Raw genomic sequence first — 17134 nt, forward strand, 5'->3', positions numbered from 1 at the left:
CGTCGGGACTTCCCTGACTGTCCAACGGTTAAGAATCTGCCTTCCAATGCACGGGACAAGGGGTTCAGTCCCTGGTCAGGGAAGTAAGCTCCCACACCCTTTGGAGCAACAAAACCTGTGCACCACAGCTAGAGAGTCTCGGGGTCACAACAAAGACCCCGTCTGCTAAAACTAAGACCCGTCCTAGAGGAGGGTCAGGGCGCGGACAAGGCTTAAGGCATCCAGTTAAAAGCAAAATACTTTGCGTAAATATCTCTCGCCTCTTAGATGATCAGGGACGGGGCAGACAGGGTACATTCCCAAAGACTTTCATCAAACCACATTTGTTACAGGAGCTTCAAGACGCTTTTCTCTGGAGAGCAGAGAAAAAGGGGCATAATATAGACATCAAAAACTCTACTTCCTGGGAATTCCCCGGAGGTCTGCTGGCTGGGATTCCAAGCGTTCAGTGCCAAGGGCCTGCGTTCTATCCCTGCTTAGGGGGGTTAAAGATCCTGCAAGACACAAGGTTTAAATTTTTAAAAAAAAAGGAAAAAAAAATCTACTTCCTGTTTCTTCTCTGTCTGTACAGTCGGTGTCTTCTGAATATTACCATAATAGAAATTATCTTCTGTTTTCTTTATTAGGAGATTAAATGGATCAGTTTTGTTGTTGTGCAGTTGCTAAGTCGTGTCCGACTCTTTGCGACCCCATGGACCGCAGCACGCCAGGCCTCCCAGTCCATCACCAACTCCCGGAGTTTGCTCAAACTCAAGTCCATCGAGTCAGTGACGCCATCCAGCCATCTCATCCTCTGTCGTCCCCTTCTCCTCCTGCCTTCAATCTTTCCCAGCATCAGGGGCTTTTCCAATGAGTCAGCTCTTTGGTGGCCAAAGTATTGGAGCTTCAGCATCAGTCCTTCCATTGAATATTCCACTGATTTCCTTTAGGATGGACCGGTTTGATCGGTTTACCAAAGGACAAATGAATGTCTGAGTGGATCCTGACAAGCCTGAGCCGTACAGAACAAGAGCATCGTCAGCTGCAGGCATCTTGGGTGCACAGGGCTGGTTCTCTGCTTTCCTGGGCTCAGAAAAGCTACACTGCAAACTCAGGAGCCACAAAAAGAGAAATAAGACTCGGACGCCGTAACTCACACACAAAACCCGAAGCTGACACATCAATCATTTCAGGCTACACAGACACAACGGCTGCTGTGGAAACCCGGGAACTACTTGCGGTCGACACGCAGTGTCCTGCAAAACGAAGCTTCAGCCGTTCTCAGCCAACGACCTGAAGCTCAGGCAAAGACCTGAAGTGTGGAGGTTGAGTCCCAGGTCCCACCTCCGCAGCCCACAGTGTGGTCTGGGTTGTGAATATAACTTCTGTTATGTATTTACTCTCTGCAACGCTACCAACGAGCATCAACCAAAACAACAGTTTTCTCTTTTAAAAAGCCTCTCAAGAGATATGCAAAAAAAAAAATTAACAACCATGATGGATGAAATATGTCTTAGGAGGGGGAAAAAACAGAACAACACAATATAAACAGCCAGACTGAAGGCATGCAAAGGCTTGTATGACAAGCCAGTTCCAGCGCTATCCCCTGTCTTGTGCAGTTTGAATCCCGTCTTCCACAAAAAAAAAAAAAAAAAAAAGCCTGGTTCTTGGGAGCCCCGAGGGCATCCGTCAATGAGAGCAGCCAATTTACAAATAGAATTAAGTGATTATGAAAACACCAAGGCGTTAAGAAAGGCTTCAAAAAGCACAGCCTTGTTCCGACGTTTCCCCATGCACCTGCAACCCAGATACGGTTATCTGGTTCCGAAACACAAATCGTTTCTCAGCTTTCAAAGCAGGCAGAACCCAGGAGACCCAAACTGTGCCCAGTACCCTGTCCCTGTATATTCTGTCTTCTCCAAATGGCATCATTAATAGCTGCACCCCTGGGGGGAGGTCTGATCTTTAAGGTGGGAGACTTCATTTACTTAACACATGTGTGTACACACCCACACACACACACACACAACATCTGTGCCCCCTCCTTTACTCAGGGACTTAAGTTTCTTTCCTTCATCACCTCTAAGGACCTCACAAGTGATCTATAAGATGCTTTTTCACCATATACCTCAGTGAAAACCACTGAAGCATTAACCCCAACTCCTGTAAGTATTAACTAGAGATAACAGTCAACTAACATTGTATGCATTTTTCATAGACCACAAACAGACATTTTATAACCATTAAATTAAAAAAAAAAAAAAAAGACAACTTAAGTTTCTTCCTGCGTCCCAGTTAATCTCACAGGGCACCTGCCAGAGATGAAATTCACTCCTCAGGAGCCCACTTCGGGAATTAAAAGTGGAAACAAGGCATCTTTTTCCCCTTGGCCCCCAACTAAATGTGGAGACTCTGGGTTTCGAGGAAATGTAGTCAGAGGCTCATGAAATTGAACAGGCAAGTCCCATTTCCATAGACCCCTCCGCTGGTTCTCGGCCAGTATACAACCATCTCTTGTCATGCCCTGGACACACGAGATCAGTAATTATTGTCACCAACTTCTGGGCTGGGTGCCCCTCCACCGCTGTCTCTCCTGGCAAAGCTTTCTGAAGAATTACACTTCAGATCCCTGGAAACTGTTGAAACTGGCACAGAATCATCGTGCGTCTTAGGAACACAAACCTAACGTGATTGTTTTTTTCATGATCAAATTAGGAGCTACACCAAAGCGTGTCTCCCAGGACTGACCCGCAACTGTCAGAAACTAGCAACCGTTGTTCTTAACGTTGATAACCGTGAATACCTGAGCCTTTAACCAACACCAAGTTGGCATTCAAGTTTGAAGGGATTAAAATGCCTGATACGATTCTGTTGGAAAAACCACCTCGGCAAGGACCCAACTTGAACCTGTCTCCTAGATGAATCAATTCTCTGCTCAGTTGCTTTTCTGAAATTCAACGTAAAACTCGGCAACCACCTGCTAACTATATAGATGCTGAGAATTACGTCTGCATAACCGGCACTACAGACGTGAAGCAGGTTGTGCTTTCTTGGTTCTCATCTTCAAACGCAGGTTAGGATAACAATGGTACCTGGAAAGGCATAGTTGACCTGGCTAAGTCCAATACTTTGGCCACCTGATGCGAAGACCTAACTCACTGGAAAAGACCCTGATGCTGGGAAAGACTGAAGGCAGGAAGAGAAGGGGACGACAGAGGATGAGATGGTTGGATGGCATCACCGACTCAATGGACATGAGTTTGAGCAAACTCTGGGAGTTGGCGATGGACAGGGAGGCCTGGGCTGCTGTAGTCCGTGGGACTGCAAAGAGCCGGACACAACTGAGCCACGGAACTGACCTGAAGAATGACTCACTACAGTCATAAGAATGCACTAGAAACAAAAATCACTGCTTAGTGACACAGGATTTTCTCCAGTTCTTCATCTTAACTTACCAGGTCTTTACCATATCAAAGTATTTGCTATTTCTGATTTAAGAAACAACATGGCATCACACACACTTCTTTGGCCCACATTTCCGTCTGCCGGAAAGTTTTAACTAACAGGAATGCTTGCAAAGTGGATAACGGATGTTCACAGATACCCTAGGAGCTGGATGCCAAGGGGCAAGTCTGTAACAGTTACAAGTCCAGCGCTCCAAGACGGGAACGGCCGTCTCTGCATAGCCTTGCTCCAACATGGATGAGGCTGACTGTCCGAGTCACAGAAGTCTTCAACCTCGTGGAGAAAACAGGGAGGCTGATCAAGTTGGAGGAGGAGGTGCGGGGTGGGGGGAAAGGGGGGTGGGGGGAAAGGGGGGTGGGGGATGGGATGGATGGGGCGGGTTGGTGGCAAAAGTTCCAGAAGGCAAAGTGCTAGGGGATGGCTATTCGGGGTCATCTTCGGGCTCAAGAGAAGTAAATAAAGAGATCGCTCATGTTTCCTTTTCAGCATTCCAGCTATACACACCATGACAGGAATAAATGGCAGGAATTCCAGGCAAGAGACACTCTTGACAAGAATAAACACTGAATTTTTGCCCTGAGCATCATTTTTGCTTCTTTCACAGGGTCTCGCGAGATCAGGGGAGGACAACACTCCTAAGAATTACTCGGAGGCAACTCACAGCCCAAAGTGTCCTCTGAAATGCTGCAGGGTTTTTTTTATTTTTTTAAGTAGGCAACTGACTTAGCAATGTTGAGGACTGCCTATTTCAATCATGGGAAACATGACAATGCATGACACACAGTTCGCCCAAACCGCTAGCTAATATAAAACCACCATAAAACTCAACGCTCAAAACACAGACATCATGACATCCAGGACCATCACTTCATGGCAAATAAACGGGGAAAACAGTGGAAACAGTGACAGACTTTGTTTTCTCGGGCTCCAAAATCACTGCAGATGGTGACTGCAGCCATGATATTAAAAGATGTTTGCTCCTGTGACCAACCTAGACAGCATATTAAAAAGCAGAGACATTACTTTGCCGACAAAGGTCCATCTAGTCAAAGCTATGATTTCTCCAGCAGTCACGTATGGATGTGAGAGCTGAACCATAAAGAAAGCTGAGTGCCAAAGAACTGATGCTTTTGAACTGTGGCGTTGGAGGAGACTCTTGAGAATCCCTTGGACTGCAAGGAGATCCAACCAGTCCATCCTAAAGGAAATCAGTCCTGAATATTCATTGGAAGGACTGATGTTTAAGCTCCAATACTTTGGCCACCTGATGCGAAGAGCTGACTCCTTGGAAAAGACCCTGATGCTGCGAAAGACTGAGGGCAGGAGGAGAAGGGGATGACAGAGGATGAGATGGTTGGATGGCATCAGCAACTTGATGGACATGAGTTTGGGTGGACTCCGGGAGTTGGTGATGGACGGGGAGGCCTGGTGTGCTGCAGTCCATGGGGTCGTAAAGAGTCGGACACGACTGATCAACTGAACAGAACTGAAACCTTAACCTATAAAAGTCTTTCAAGAAAAGGAGGGGGGTGGGGCTTCCCTGGTGGTCCAGTGGTTAAGAATGTGCCTTGCGCTGCATGGGAAAGGGGTTCAATCCCTGGCCAGGGAAGATCCCCCAGGCCACAGCGCAACTAAACCCGAGGGCCACAGGTACCGAGCTCCTGAGCTCCAACTACTGAAGCCGAGCACCCTATAGCCCGTACTCTGCCCCAAGAGACGCCACCACAACGAGAAACTTCAGCACTGCCGTGAAGAGCAGACCCTGCTCGCTGGAACAAGAGCAAGCCAGCACGAAGCAACAAAGACCCATCACAGCCAAAAAACTGCAACCAATTAAAAAAATAAAGCCATCGTCACCACTGAAGCAGTCTTCCTTTTCCACATGAGAATCCGCACACACGAGATGTGGGAGAGGCTTCACGGCTAGCTCCTTAACGTCTTCAACGCGACGCGTGAGGACACACACAGGTCGAAAGACTTCCACACAAGCCCAAGGCGGGACTCACCTGGCCAACACGCCAGGCGAAGGCTTGTCCTAAGAGAACACGCCATTTCTCACTTGACCACAGACAGTGAAATGACGACCCAAGGTAGAATGTAGGTCAGCAACCACACAGAATCACAGCTGTAGGAATTTTATTTCTATGACAAGCGAATGCAGGAACAAGTGGGTATTTTTAGCCTGCCTTATGGCCACAGTATTAACCCACTGGGAAAACCACTGCCTCAAAAAGGCCAAGTCCAGTTTTTGAAACTCAAGACATGACCTATGAATACACGGATCATATTCAATGTCTCTCCGCGGGACAGCTGGAAAAAGTCTCTGAATGCGGCCCTCCAAAAAATGTCCCACCTCAACTGACCTCACAGCAAGGACTGCCCGGCATAGGAAGAGAGTGACTCCCAGGCACCTAAGACAAGACACCTGACATTTTTTCACTATGTTCTCTTCCAAGTATTAAGAAGCTCTAAGTGTGGCTTTTCCTTGCTTTTGATGATATGCATGGTGCAGAATGATTCTCAGGAAAACACACTGGCCCAAGTGTTCAGTTAACTAGCTCAGTCACGTCTGACTCTTTGGGACCCCATGGGCTGCAGCACACCAGGCCTCCCTGTCCATCACCAACTCCCGGAGCTTGCTCAAGCTCATGTCCATCGAATCGGTGACGCCATCCAACCATCTCATCCTCTGTCGTCCCCTTCTCCTCCCGCCTTCAATCTTTCCCAGCATCAGAACCTTTTCCAAGGAGTCAGCTCTTTGCATCAGGTGGCCAAAGGTATTGGAGTTTCAGCTTCATCATCAGTCCTTCCAATGAACACCCAGGACTGATCGCCTTTAGGATGGACTGGCTGGATCTCCTTGCAGTCCAAGGGATTCTCAAGAGTCTTCTCCAACACCACAGTTCAAATGCATCAATTCTTAGGCTCTCAGCTTTCTTTATGGTCCAACTCTCACATCCATACATGACTACTGGGAAAACCATAGCTTTGACTAGATGAACATTTGTCAGCAAAGTAATGTCTCTGCTTTTTAATACGCTGTCTAGGTTGGTCAGAGCTTTTCTTCCAAGGAGCAAGCATCTTGTAATATCATGGCTTCAGTCACCATCTGCAATGATTCTGGAGCCCAAAAAAATAAAGTCTGACACTGTTTCCCCATCTATTTGCCATGAAGTGAAGCCATGATCTTAGTTTTCTGAATGCTGAGTTTTAAACCAGCTTTTTTCATTCTCCTCTTTCACTTTCATCAAGAGGCTCTTCAGTTCCTCTTCACTTTCTGCCATAAAGGTGGTGTCATGTGAGGTTATTGATACTTTTCTGGCAATCTTCATTCCACCTTGTGCTTTATCCAGCCGGGCATTTAGCATGATAGACTCTGATGTGAGAACTGGACTATAAAGACAGCTAAGTGTCGAAGAATTGATGCTTTTGAACTGTGGTGTTGGAGAAGACTCTTGAGAATCCCTCAGACTGCAGGGAGATCCGACCAGTCCATCCTAAAGGAGGTCAGTCCTGAGTGTTCACTGGAATGACTGATGTTAAAGCTGTAACTTCAGTACTTTGACCACCTGATGCAAAGAGCTGACTCATGTGAAAAGACCCTGATGCTGGGAAAGATTGAGGGAGGGAGGAGAAGGGGATGGCAGAGGATGAGATGACTCAATGAACATGAGTTTGAGTAAACTCTGGGAGTTGGTGATGGACAGAGAGGCCTGGCGTGCTGCAGTCCACGGGGTCGCAGAGATTCAGACACAACTGAGCAACTTCCCTTTCACTTTTCACCCTGATTCTGGATATGCTGGTTACAAACATTTCCGCATGCAGAAATTCATACTCCATCATATAGTAAATCTGGGAACCACACAGAGTATATATGTGTCTATATATAGCATGCGTGTGTGTGTGTGTGTGTGTGTGCACATGTGCCTATGCCAGCCCTGAAATTTAACTCAAGAAGGGAGAAAAAGACAGGGAAAGCAAGCAGGCACTTGCTGGAGACCATCGGAACTAACAGAGACATAGTATTCTTGTTATTATTGGAAGTTTCTACAGCCACTCCCAACTTCAGAGGAGACCTAAGCACAGCGGGCTCCCAGCATGATGACAACCCCGTCTGCTAACACAACAAGCCTGAGAAATACATTTTATTTTCCCTCTCTCTGTCTCTCTCTCTCTCGCCATGAGAAAACTAAGGCCAGGGGAGGTCATCGATGTGCCCAAAGGCAACATCGGTGCATGGTGAGCTGGCCTCAAACCGTATTTCCTTCAGAGCCCTGCCCTCTGACCTCCAGGACCACCAGGAGGTCACAAGTCCCCCACCCAGGTGTGTCTGGCACTACCCTGGGGCTCCCAGAGGAAGGCGCTTCAGGCTGGTTCCTGGGGACCCCAGTGCACACAGGCACCAGACTCTGGGAGCCAGGAGTGGCCCCCCCAATGCACGTCCACAGCCCCGCTGCCCCCCAGCCCTTGCCCACTAATCCAGCAAGTCACAGGAGAGGGGACCCCATCACCCCGCCCTCCAGAGCACCCCCAGCGGTGGAGGTCGCCCCCCCCCAGTCCAGGTTAACCCACGCAGCCCTGGGCGCTGTGAAGGTCTGAAAACAGCCGACAGGCGCTGGGTTTCCCCCCGCCCAGATAAATACCCAAAGTCCCCAGAAGCTGACTGAGAGCGAGACCTGGGCAAATCTGCAGTGACATCGGCAAAACCCACAGGAAGGAGCGCGGTGCAGGTGTGTGAGCCTCGAGGGCTCTGAAAAGCCTGGGCTTGAAGCCAGAACTGGAGGTGAACTGGGGATGAACACAGCCCGGCCCCCCGAGCCCCTCCAGCTTCTGTGGTCGCCAAAGGCCATCCAGCTGGCCACCCCCTTCCGTGTGCCCTTGTCTTCACTTCCTTCGAAAGCATCCTAAAACGGCCTGCGAGGACCACAGCACCCGATGCCTACCTTGTCCCACCATCCCACTGGCCCCCGGACCAAAACAGGACTCAGGACTCAAGAGCACCGGGTCCTTCTTTGGGGTGGCTCTGTGCCAACAAGCACCGTGAGAGGGGACCCAACACCCGTGGGTCCACCAGGGAGACCACCATACCCTCGCCCCCGACACGTGACAACCACAGATGTCTCCAGACGCTGCCAAACACTGTAGGGAACAAAGTGCCCGAACTAAGGACCACGAGTCGACGATGAGCTTCCCACGTCCAAACGCTGAAGACACTACTTCCATATGCAAACATGTCCTCTGCCTTCACCTGCTAAGACTCCTGTTTCTCAACCTGCGAGCCAAAGCTTCAAGGCTCCTTTCCACCAAGAGCAAACCTGAGCCGCGGAAATGGTCCCCAACTTTCTGCGAAAGATGGAAATAGTCTCCCCTCTGTTTCCAAGTTCTGTCTTCAACCTGCAAGCCAAAGCTTCATGGCTCCTTTCCACCCACCAAGAGCAAACCCAGAGCCATGGACGTGGTACCCAACTTCCGGCGTAAGACGGAAATAATCTCCCCTCTGTTTCCGAGTGTAAGTTTGCTCCAAGTTAATTTTTTTTTTTTTTCCAAGTTAATTTTTTTCAATGGCTTCCAGTTCACACCTGCATCCTTCCATCTGGCAGAGGATTCCCAGGAAATATTTGATGGCGGTTATCACACACAAGAGGGCTTGCAGGAGGCCACCCCCTCTGCGAGCTTACAACCACCTGAGGTCAAGTTTCTGGGGAGCACATTCATGACTGCCTGCATTTTTTTTCTCCCCGAGGTTTTAAACTCACTTTCTCCCTTTCCCTTTAAAAAAACACGTGAACTCTGTCTGTCCCTTCCCACATCCAGCTTTTCTTTTGGTTTGGCTGGTGGTGTGGCCAGGGCCATCCGTTTAGTCCAGCCTCATGGGAAGGAGGGATGGGGTGAGAGGGCCAGCCCCGAGGGGACAACTGGCATCCAGTTACTTCCTTCACACTAAAAATAGTTATGAAAAAAAAATAAAAATAGTTATGGAAAAAAAAAGGTTTATCATCTTTCCAACTTAAACATGTTTACAAAACGACTTGAGTCTTGCCTCCTGATTGAATGCTATTTTTTAAGTGTCTCGGTGCTGAAAGAGGAACAGCTTATTACTGCAGGTCACGTACTCTTCTAAAGGAAAAGCAGGAGACAACTGCGAGGTGTGGGGACACCACATCTGGGGGTCTCACTTCAGTGGACAGGGCGATCGGGCTGGTCCCCCGGCCCCGGTCAGGCCTGGCGATGCTCCTGGATAACAGCTGGACAAGGAGGCATCCCCAGGGTTGGGGCGAGGAACCCTCCTTCCCAACGGGTCACTGAGGGAGACTGTGAATTCCTGATGCTCAGGACCTAGGTAAGATGCCGTCTCTGGGTCTGGCTTCCCCCCACTGGAACCCGTTTTGTGACTCTGGAAGCGAAATCATCATGACTATCCTGGGTGTCTCAAAGGCCGACAGCTCTTGAGATGAAAGCAAGACTAAAGTCAAATGGCACAATGGGGCCATCTGGGAAGTCACCTCTCTCCCAGAAGCAAAACTGGGTTTTCACCCCTCCCTCCTGATTTACAAGTAAAATTTCTAATCCGTGGCTATTAAAAAAAAAAAAAGCAAGATTATGCAAAGAACACATCAACTAAGGAATTAAAAATAACCACCGTTCAGCCACTTGTTAAAAACACGTTGACCGTTATGAAGTCTCATCTGTAGGGAGGATTCCTTGTCAGCCTTCTTGATACAGAAGATTTTGCCCTCAAGACGTTAAAACTTAGGACATAAACTTGGCTTGGCAGGGGAAAGGGGGGGCGTATCAGATACGGCCTCTCAATCAGCTACATGGGGCCACACTGTTGGCAACACCTTGAGAGCCCAAGGGATGCTGGCCACAACACACTCGGGCAGGCAACGTGGGGACTGGCTTCGCAGGGTTTTTCAGAAAGGGAAACTGAGGCACGCCCTTTTTCCAAAGTTGAATCCTCACAAAGACTTCCACTTGGGAGTCCTGGTTTTCTAACTCCGGACACACGGCCTCAATCTTAAAACCGCAGCCGTCAATCTCACTGAAATCACTTTCCCAGGTGACGTGCTAGCTGAAATGGGTTTTGTTTTGTTTCAAAAGGTCTACCAGTAAACTGTCTAAAACTCTTAGAGCCTCTCTCCTCCTCCCACAAGGACTGACGGGCCTGGTGGGCTACAGCCCACGGGGTCGAAAAGAGTTGGATACGACTGAGCGACTTCAGTTTCTTTAAGGATCCTTACTTGTAGTAACTACAGAATGCGTGTGTGTTAATTTACTTCAGTCGTGTCCGGCTCTTTGCAACCCCATGGACTGTAGCCCACCAGGCTCCTCTGTCCATGGGATCCTCCAGGCAACAGTACTGGAGTGGGTTGCCATTTCCTCCTCCAGGGGATCTTCCCAACTCACGGATCGAACATGAGTCTCCTGCATTGCAGGCAGACTCTTTACCACTGAGCCACCAAGGAAGCCCAACAGCAGAGCACCACTCCCAAATTGGACTTTCTTCAAGTTCTGCACTGTTGCAGTATGTGTATAACCCCCAGTTATACACATCTATTGAGTATCTGAATTATGGACAGAGCAGTGAAACAACAGAACTGGGCATTTTAGTAACACCACCACTATTAAACGAATTTTACTTAACTGGAATCTAAAAATGCCCAGGCGGGTAGAGGTTACCACACCGGATAATTAAGCTATGGACAAAACAATGCTTCCACTGTGATTGACCTTTGGTGATTTGTTGAGAAATCTAGGTTTATACAGAGAGAGACAGTTCAACGTGAAGATTCTGTGTGGGGGAGAAAAAGCATGTGTCTCTGTAATTTAACAAGCCAGGCTCCAAACAGGAACATTCAACCCATGTCAACACAGGAAGACAAAATAACACTATGCTTCAGAGCTGGGTTTCCGGAATCAAACAATCTTCCCTCCACCATAGATTAGCAAAGTCAGTGTCTTCTGCAGCTGAATGGAAATAATAATTGCGCACACAGGGCGTTAACTGCCTGTAAAACCCTCAGTGCGTGGCATTCGAGTAACCAAAGGACGATGAATCTATCTGCACCAGAGCAACAGTGAAAATTTGCAGGCAAACTCAACGTTTTCAAAAAAACGTACACATAACAGTTCCTCCTCTCTGCCCCTGCACTACCCAATGAGTACCGTGATCTCGGTTCCCGTTTTTTAGTTTTACACATATAGCAAACGACACTCGGAAAACTGGCAGGGCTTCAAGGTCAATGGCGGAGCAGAACGGCAGGGTGGGCTGGTTTCACTAGTTCAGGCCAGATGGGGGACAAAGGTTGCTTTTCCAGCAAAAGCAGTTTTACATGTCCCCACAGAGCCGGACTCAGGGGCTCTATACCCATCTTTGGCCGCCTAGCACTGAAAGCTCCAAACCTCCCACCCAGGTACATTCAGGAATTCAGCATGGATGAGAACACTGACGCTCCTCTGGTTCAAAGGGGATTGACTGCAGGCACTTCAACTAAAAACACCCCAATTTACAGGAGGGACGACACTCAGGCTCCAGGGGTGAAATTTCAATGATGGGGAGGAGGGGAGCTGATGATACCTGGAGTGACTAAGCCCTGGAAAAAGAGCAGAGCCAACCTCTCTGCTTTGCAGAGCACCAAATAAAAAACACCTTAAGAGTCTTCACGGGCTGTTCCACAGGTGTGTGTTCAGTTAAGGAACTTCACATGGAATGATCCTTCAGGGGCCATGTTAAGACGTGGGTCAAGGGATGGGACTTCAAACTTTCATTTCCGGATTCGTTATCCAGCTGGGTGGTAGTCCGCGGCAATCTGCATCACATCTGAGATATCTGAACATCCCTTTCACATGAGAAGCGTCTTCAAGTCTCAATGGTTTCCATAATCGACATCTCCCCCACCCCCACCCGATCGCTGTCTTTTCTAGGAGAATGGCTAAACTTTCCAGAAGATTTTCCAGCATTTGCTACCCCCGAGGCCACCGATCAGGCTGGGCTTAACCCGACCCTCCCCCGGCCATCACCACCCCCCGCCCCCGCCCCAGGCTGGAGTCCCGCCCCTCGCCTTCCAGGTTAACACAGGGGCTCAGGCGGCGCGTCTGGATAGAAAAACATCCAAGGCAGCTCAAGCCACATGTGCCAAAACCTAGCGAGAGCCCAAACCGCGGCAGAAGGAATAGGGGAAACGGATTTCTATTTCTTTGGGGGCTCCGCTCTACAACGTCGGCGACAGGAGGGGGAAAAAATAAACAACAACAACAACACACCTCGGACTTTTTAACTTCGTGGAATTTGCAGTAGACTCGGAAGAAGGCCAGGCCGTGCTTAAAACCATCCTGGGCGCGGGCCACGCACGTGAAGTCCCAGCGCCCGGGGAAGGCGGGGGGGCCTCTAGCGACCCCCAAGTGTCACAGTCCCCGGCGACCTCCGGTGGCCCCCGACCCCCACGATGGCGCGCCTCACTCCATTCCGAGCAACGGCCACCCCCACCGCCGTGGGCGAGGTCCCCTCGGGAGAGTGGCGGTGGCGGGGTGGGGGGGGGGGGTGGGCGGGAGGAAGCACCGCCTGGCACGCGGATCTCGGGGCACCCCTCCCCCCCAGACCCGGCGCAACAGGTCTACAGCCGCCCCCCCCCCCCAGGGCGCGCTCTGTAGATCGCCCAGGGACGCCCCCCAACCCACCCAAGTGGTCCCCACCCTGTTTTCCTCGCTCGGGCCGGGGTGGGTGGCTGGGGGCGCAAGTTGGGGAGGGGCTCCCCACTTCCTGACAGTTTCCGCGCCGCAGAAACTGAAGCGCCGCGGGCCCGCGCTGCCTCGCCCGCCACTCAGCGGCCCTGCGCGCGCCGCCGCCGCGCGTCCCCCGGTGTCCTGGCCCGCGCCCCCCAGGGGAGACGATGAATGGGGCTCCCCTCCCCCATGAGGGGGGGTCCCCGCGGCCGCGCAGGTTCGTCCGGCCAGCCCCGGGCCCGGCAGACAAAAGCAGCACCGGGGAGACCAATGGAGCGCTCCCCACCCCCACCCCCCTCGCCAAAACTTACCGGTCACCTCCCCCCTCCCCAAAACAAAGAAGCTTCCCCTTCCCCCCACCCCGCTCCAGTCTCCGCCCGCCACCCCCAACCCCCGACGCGCCGGCACTTTGGGGGAGCGGCCCCATCGGGGTATTGTTCAGCCTGCAGGGAGCGCGCGCAGCACCCCAGCCCGAGCCCCCGGGGGACACTTGGGGAGGCTGGGCACCCCCTTTCCACTGCACCCCCGCCCCCTACCGGAGACGGGGGTCCCCGGGCGGCCGGGCGGCCGGCGTGACCCCTCAGAGGGCGGGAATGAGCTGGGCCCGGGCCTCCCCCCAAGCCCAAGCAAGAGAAGTTTCCGCAGCGCGCCCGGCCCGGGCCGAGCCCCGCGCGCGCACTCACCTCGCCCCGAGCCGCGCAACTTGTGTCCGGCGCCGCCGCTCCGAGCCTGCGCCCCGCCGGCCGCCGCCGCCGCCGAGCCCGGGCCGCGCCGCGGCCGCCGAGGGCCCGGCGCCCGGAGCCGCCGCGCGCCGCCCCCCCCGGGCCGCCCCCGCCCCGCGCCCGCGCCCCCCGCCGCCGCCGAGTCCCCGAGACGCGCGGGCGCTGGAAAGTTTCGGGTGCCGAATGGCGGCGAGGGCGCTGCGGCGGCGGCGGCGGCGGCGGGGCGGGGGCGCGGGCGGCTCCTCGCTCCCGAGCGCGGAGGACGGGGCGGGCGGGGGTGGGGGGGAAACGGCGGCGGCGGGAGAGGGCGGGACGCGGGAGGGACCGGCGCGGCCAGTGACCTCCGCTGGGGAGCGGCCGCCGGAACGCCGACCCCGGCCGGGAGGACGGCCCCGGGCGCCGCCCCCAGCCTGCGCCCGCCCCACCGCCGCCGGGGGAGGGGAGCCCGGGGCCCCTGCGCGCTCCCCCACCCGGGACCCCCCATCGCCCTCCCCCATCACCCCCCTACGGCCCCCAGTGTGCGCCCTCCCCCACCGCCCGGGGCCCCTGCACTCTCCCCCACCTGGGCCCCCCCATCGCCCTCCCCCACGCCCAAAGAGGCCTAGTCCCAGGCCAGCCCCTCCCCCACGGCCCCCAGCCTGCCCCCTCCCCTACCGCCCGGGGAGGGGAGCTCGGGTCCCCAGCACCCTCCCCCACGCCCAAAGGGGCCGCGTCCCAGGCCAGCCCCTCCCCCATGGCCCCAAGCCTGCCCCCTCCCCCACCGCCCGGGGAAGGGGAGCCCGGGTCCCCTCCCCATCACCCTCCCCCAAGACCAAAGGGGCCGCGTCCCAGTCCAGCTCCCCTCCCCCCTGGCCCCCAGCCTGCCCTTTCCCCCACCGCCGGGAAAGGGGAGCCCGGGTCCCCTGCCCCCTCCCCCACTCCCAAAGGGGCCGCGTCCCAGGCCAGCCCCTCCCCCACGGAGGATAGGGACACCCCACACACACACCCAGGCCTGCCCTTCCCCCACGGCGCCGGGGGTGAGAGCCCGGGCCCCTCCCCCACGGCCTCTGGGGGGGAGACTGGCGTCCCAATCCAGCCCCTCCCCTACGGAGGGGGACCCTCTAATCCTACCCTGTCCCTCACTCCCCCCTCCCCTGTACTCCCCCCTCCCCTGTACTCCCCCCTCCCCGCCACGCCTGGGGTGGGTGAGGGGAACCCGGGCCTTTTCCCTCCTCTCTGCTAACCTAGTCCCAACCCCGTGGCCTCCATGGGGAGGGGGGTGCGCAGCAGGAAACTCCGGCCTACCCCCCACCCAGTCCCAAACCCATTATCCAGGAGGGAACAGGAACCGGGTCGCCACCCCGTGGTCTCCGGGGGGGAGGGGGGCAGGGAGACAGGGCCACCCTCCCCCAGCTCAAAGATGAACCCCCCTCCCCGAACCTGCCTGAGGGTGCCAGCCCCCTCCAAGTCGCCAGCCGAGAGGACACCCCCAACCCTGGTCTCTTCCCCTTCTCCCCAAAAGTGGGGGCTCCAGTGAAGCCTCCACCTTTGCAAAAATCTCTAGCAGGGAAGGCGCTTGGGGAAAAAGAAACTCAAGACACACTGGGGTGGACGCCAGGAGCTGGGGTGTGGGGCCTCCAGGCGGGGGTTTGGGGGGGCGTGGTGGTAGAACCGGGACCCCGAGGCCTTCTCACCCGTCCCCACCCCCACCTCCAGCCGCAGGCTGCAGAACCTGGGACTTTTGCAAAGCTGTTTGCTGTTGCAATAGCTGACTCGGTGAACCCAAGGCCCCAGGTTGCTTTCTCCCCCTCCGGGTTGGTGACAACTGCCCACCACGCGTGACCTCAATTCGCTGAAACAAACACGCGCGCGCTGCACACGCACCCCAGCACCTTGGATGTCTGCTTTGGCGAGTATTTTCAAGTAAGCCGGCCCCTCCCTTTGGTGCCTAACGAGGTTTTTTTTTTTTTTTTTTTGCCCTAAAGAGCCCAGGACACTCAGCATTTTGCACTGTAACCTCGCTTGCTCCTTTCTGGGACACTGGGCCGTTTGTTGTTCCTGACCGTGTGGGGAGGGGTGGCGAGGTGACTTTTTTTTTTTTTAAGGGGCTGATACTCCATTCCAAAAGGCGGCCTCAAAATGACGTTGCCGAATATTGCTGTAAAACGTCAATGATTTCAAACGACGGTGACTGCACCATTATTCGAGCACACCAATAAAAAAAAAAAAGACACTTACACGGTCTCCATAATTGTGAATCAGCAGAATAGATTTTGCCCTTCTTTTCTACCGGTTGCCTTTCAAGCCTCTCCCCACCCCCACCACACACACACGGAGACACACACACAAAAGGACGTGGCGGGGCCTTGCCTCCAGCCTGCCCGGCCTGGCTCCCGGGCTCCCAGGGCTTGTGAGGACTGAGGCTGAGGTCTTTTCATGCAATCGGAAAAAAAAAACCAAGGCTATGCAACAGAAAACCCGGGCAGGCAAGCGCGCCTGATGCAACTCTGCGGGTTACACGTGCTTCCCTTCCCCCCACCGCCCGCTGGTGGGAGCGCTGCGTTTTTTTCCGCCTGTAGGGTCACATTGCGGTTGATTGATTTCTCCTTTCGCCTTGCTCAGTCATTCAGATTTGGAAAGTAAATAACAAGTTGACATCATTACCGCGCTCCGCTCTACGGGGACGTCGGCCCTCGGCTACCGCACACTCTCGAGTAGCCGCGCAGCCAAACCTGGCCCTCTCGGGCTTGCTATCTCTAGCAGATCGTCGGGAGCTGCTTGGAAATTCCGAACCGAACCGGACGAGGAGAAAGGCTTCTTTTGTATGTTTTGATGGCTTGGCAGATACCAATCACTTTTAAAGTTTGGGCAAGTGGGGGACATCATCGCTCCCTCCTACGCCTCAGCGTGGCCGGTTCTTGCAGCTGGTCTGGCTCAGCTGGTAAAGAATCCGGCTGCAATACTGGAGACCTGGGTTCGATCCCTGGGTTGGGAAGGTCCCCTGGAGAAAGGGAAGGGAAAGACTACCCACTCCAGTATTCTGGCCTGGAGAATTCCATGAACTGTATAGTCCATGGGGTCGCAAACAGTCGGACAGGACTGAGCGAGTTTTCACTTGCTTCTAACTAACAATGAAAGGGAGCTTGGAGTCCTTCGTTCCTGTTTGATCGGCTCCCAACAATCCCACGGGTCTTCTTAGAAGTAACGACTGGAGCACCTTTATGAGAGAGTCCTAGGAGACCCCAGGGACTTTGTAAGACCCCAGA

The 17134-nt window shown here is 53.6% G+C and overlaps 2 protein-coding genes across 3 annotated transcripts in view; one reads left to right on the forward strand and one right to left on the reverse strand.

Annotated features, from left to right (window-relative positions):
* Positions 1-13951, reverse strand: part of TBL1X (transducin beta like 1 X-linked) — a 238856-nt gene extending 224905 nt beyond the window's left edge. For both annotated transcript variants that reach the window (XM_043896661.1, XM_043896660.1), the window contains exon 1: positions 13851-13951. The gene's annotated coding sequence lies outside the window, so the exon portion shown is untranslated. The remainder of the gene's footprint in view (positions 1-13850) is intronic.
* Positions 12891-14855, forward strand: LOC122690610 (basic proline-rich protein-like). The gene is made up of 3 exons (XM_043897494.1): positions 12891-12964; positions 13082-13161; positions 13270-14855. Exons 1-3 carry the CDS (start codon positions 12891-12893, stop codon positions 14853-14855), a joined length of 1740 nt encoding a protein of 579 aa, XP_043753429.1.
* The last annotated feature ends 2279 nt before the right edge of the window (positions 14856-17134 follow it).

Source organism: Cervus elaphus, chromosome X, assembly GCF_910594005.1.
Source record: "Cervus elaphus chromosome X, mCerEla1.1, whole genome shotgun sequence".
Lineage (NCBI taxonomy): Eukaryota > Metazoa > Chordata > Mammalia > Artiodactyla > Cervidae > Cervus > Cervus elaphus.

Coding starts and splice junctions, on each gene's coding strand:
- LOC122690610 (XM_043897494.1), top strand. CDS start 12,891: ATGGCGCGCCTCACTCCATTCCGAGCAACGGCCACCCCCACCGCCGTG. Junction 12,965..13,081: donor GTCCCCTCGGGAGAGTGGCG/GTGGCGGGGTGG, acceptor CCCCCCCCCCAG/GGCGCGCTCTGTAGATCGCC. Junction 13,162..13,269: donor TTTTCCTCGCTCGGGCCGGG/GTGGGTGGCTGG, acceptor CCCGCCACTCAG/CGGCCCTGCGCGCGCCGCCG.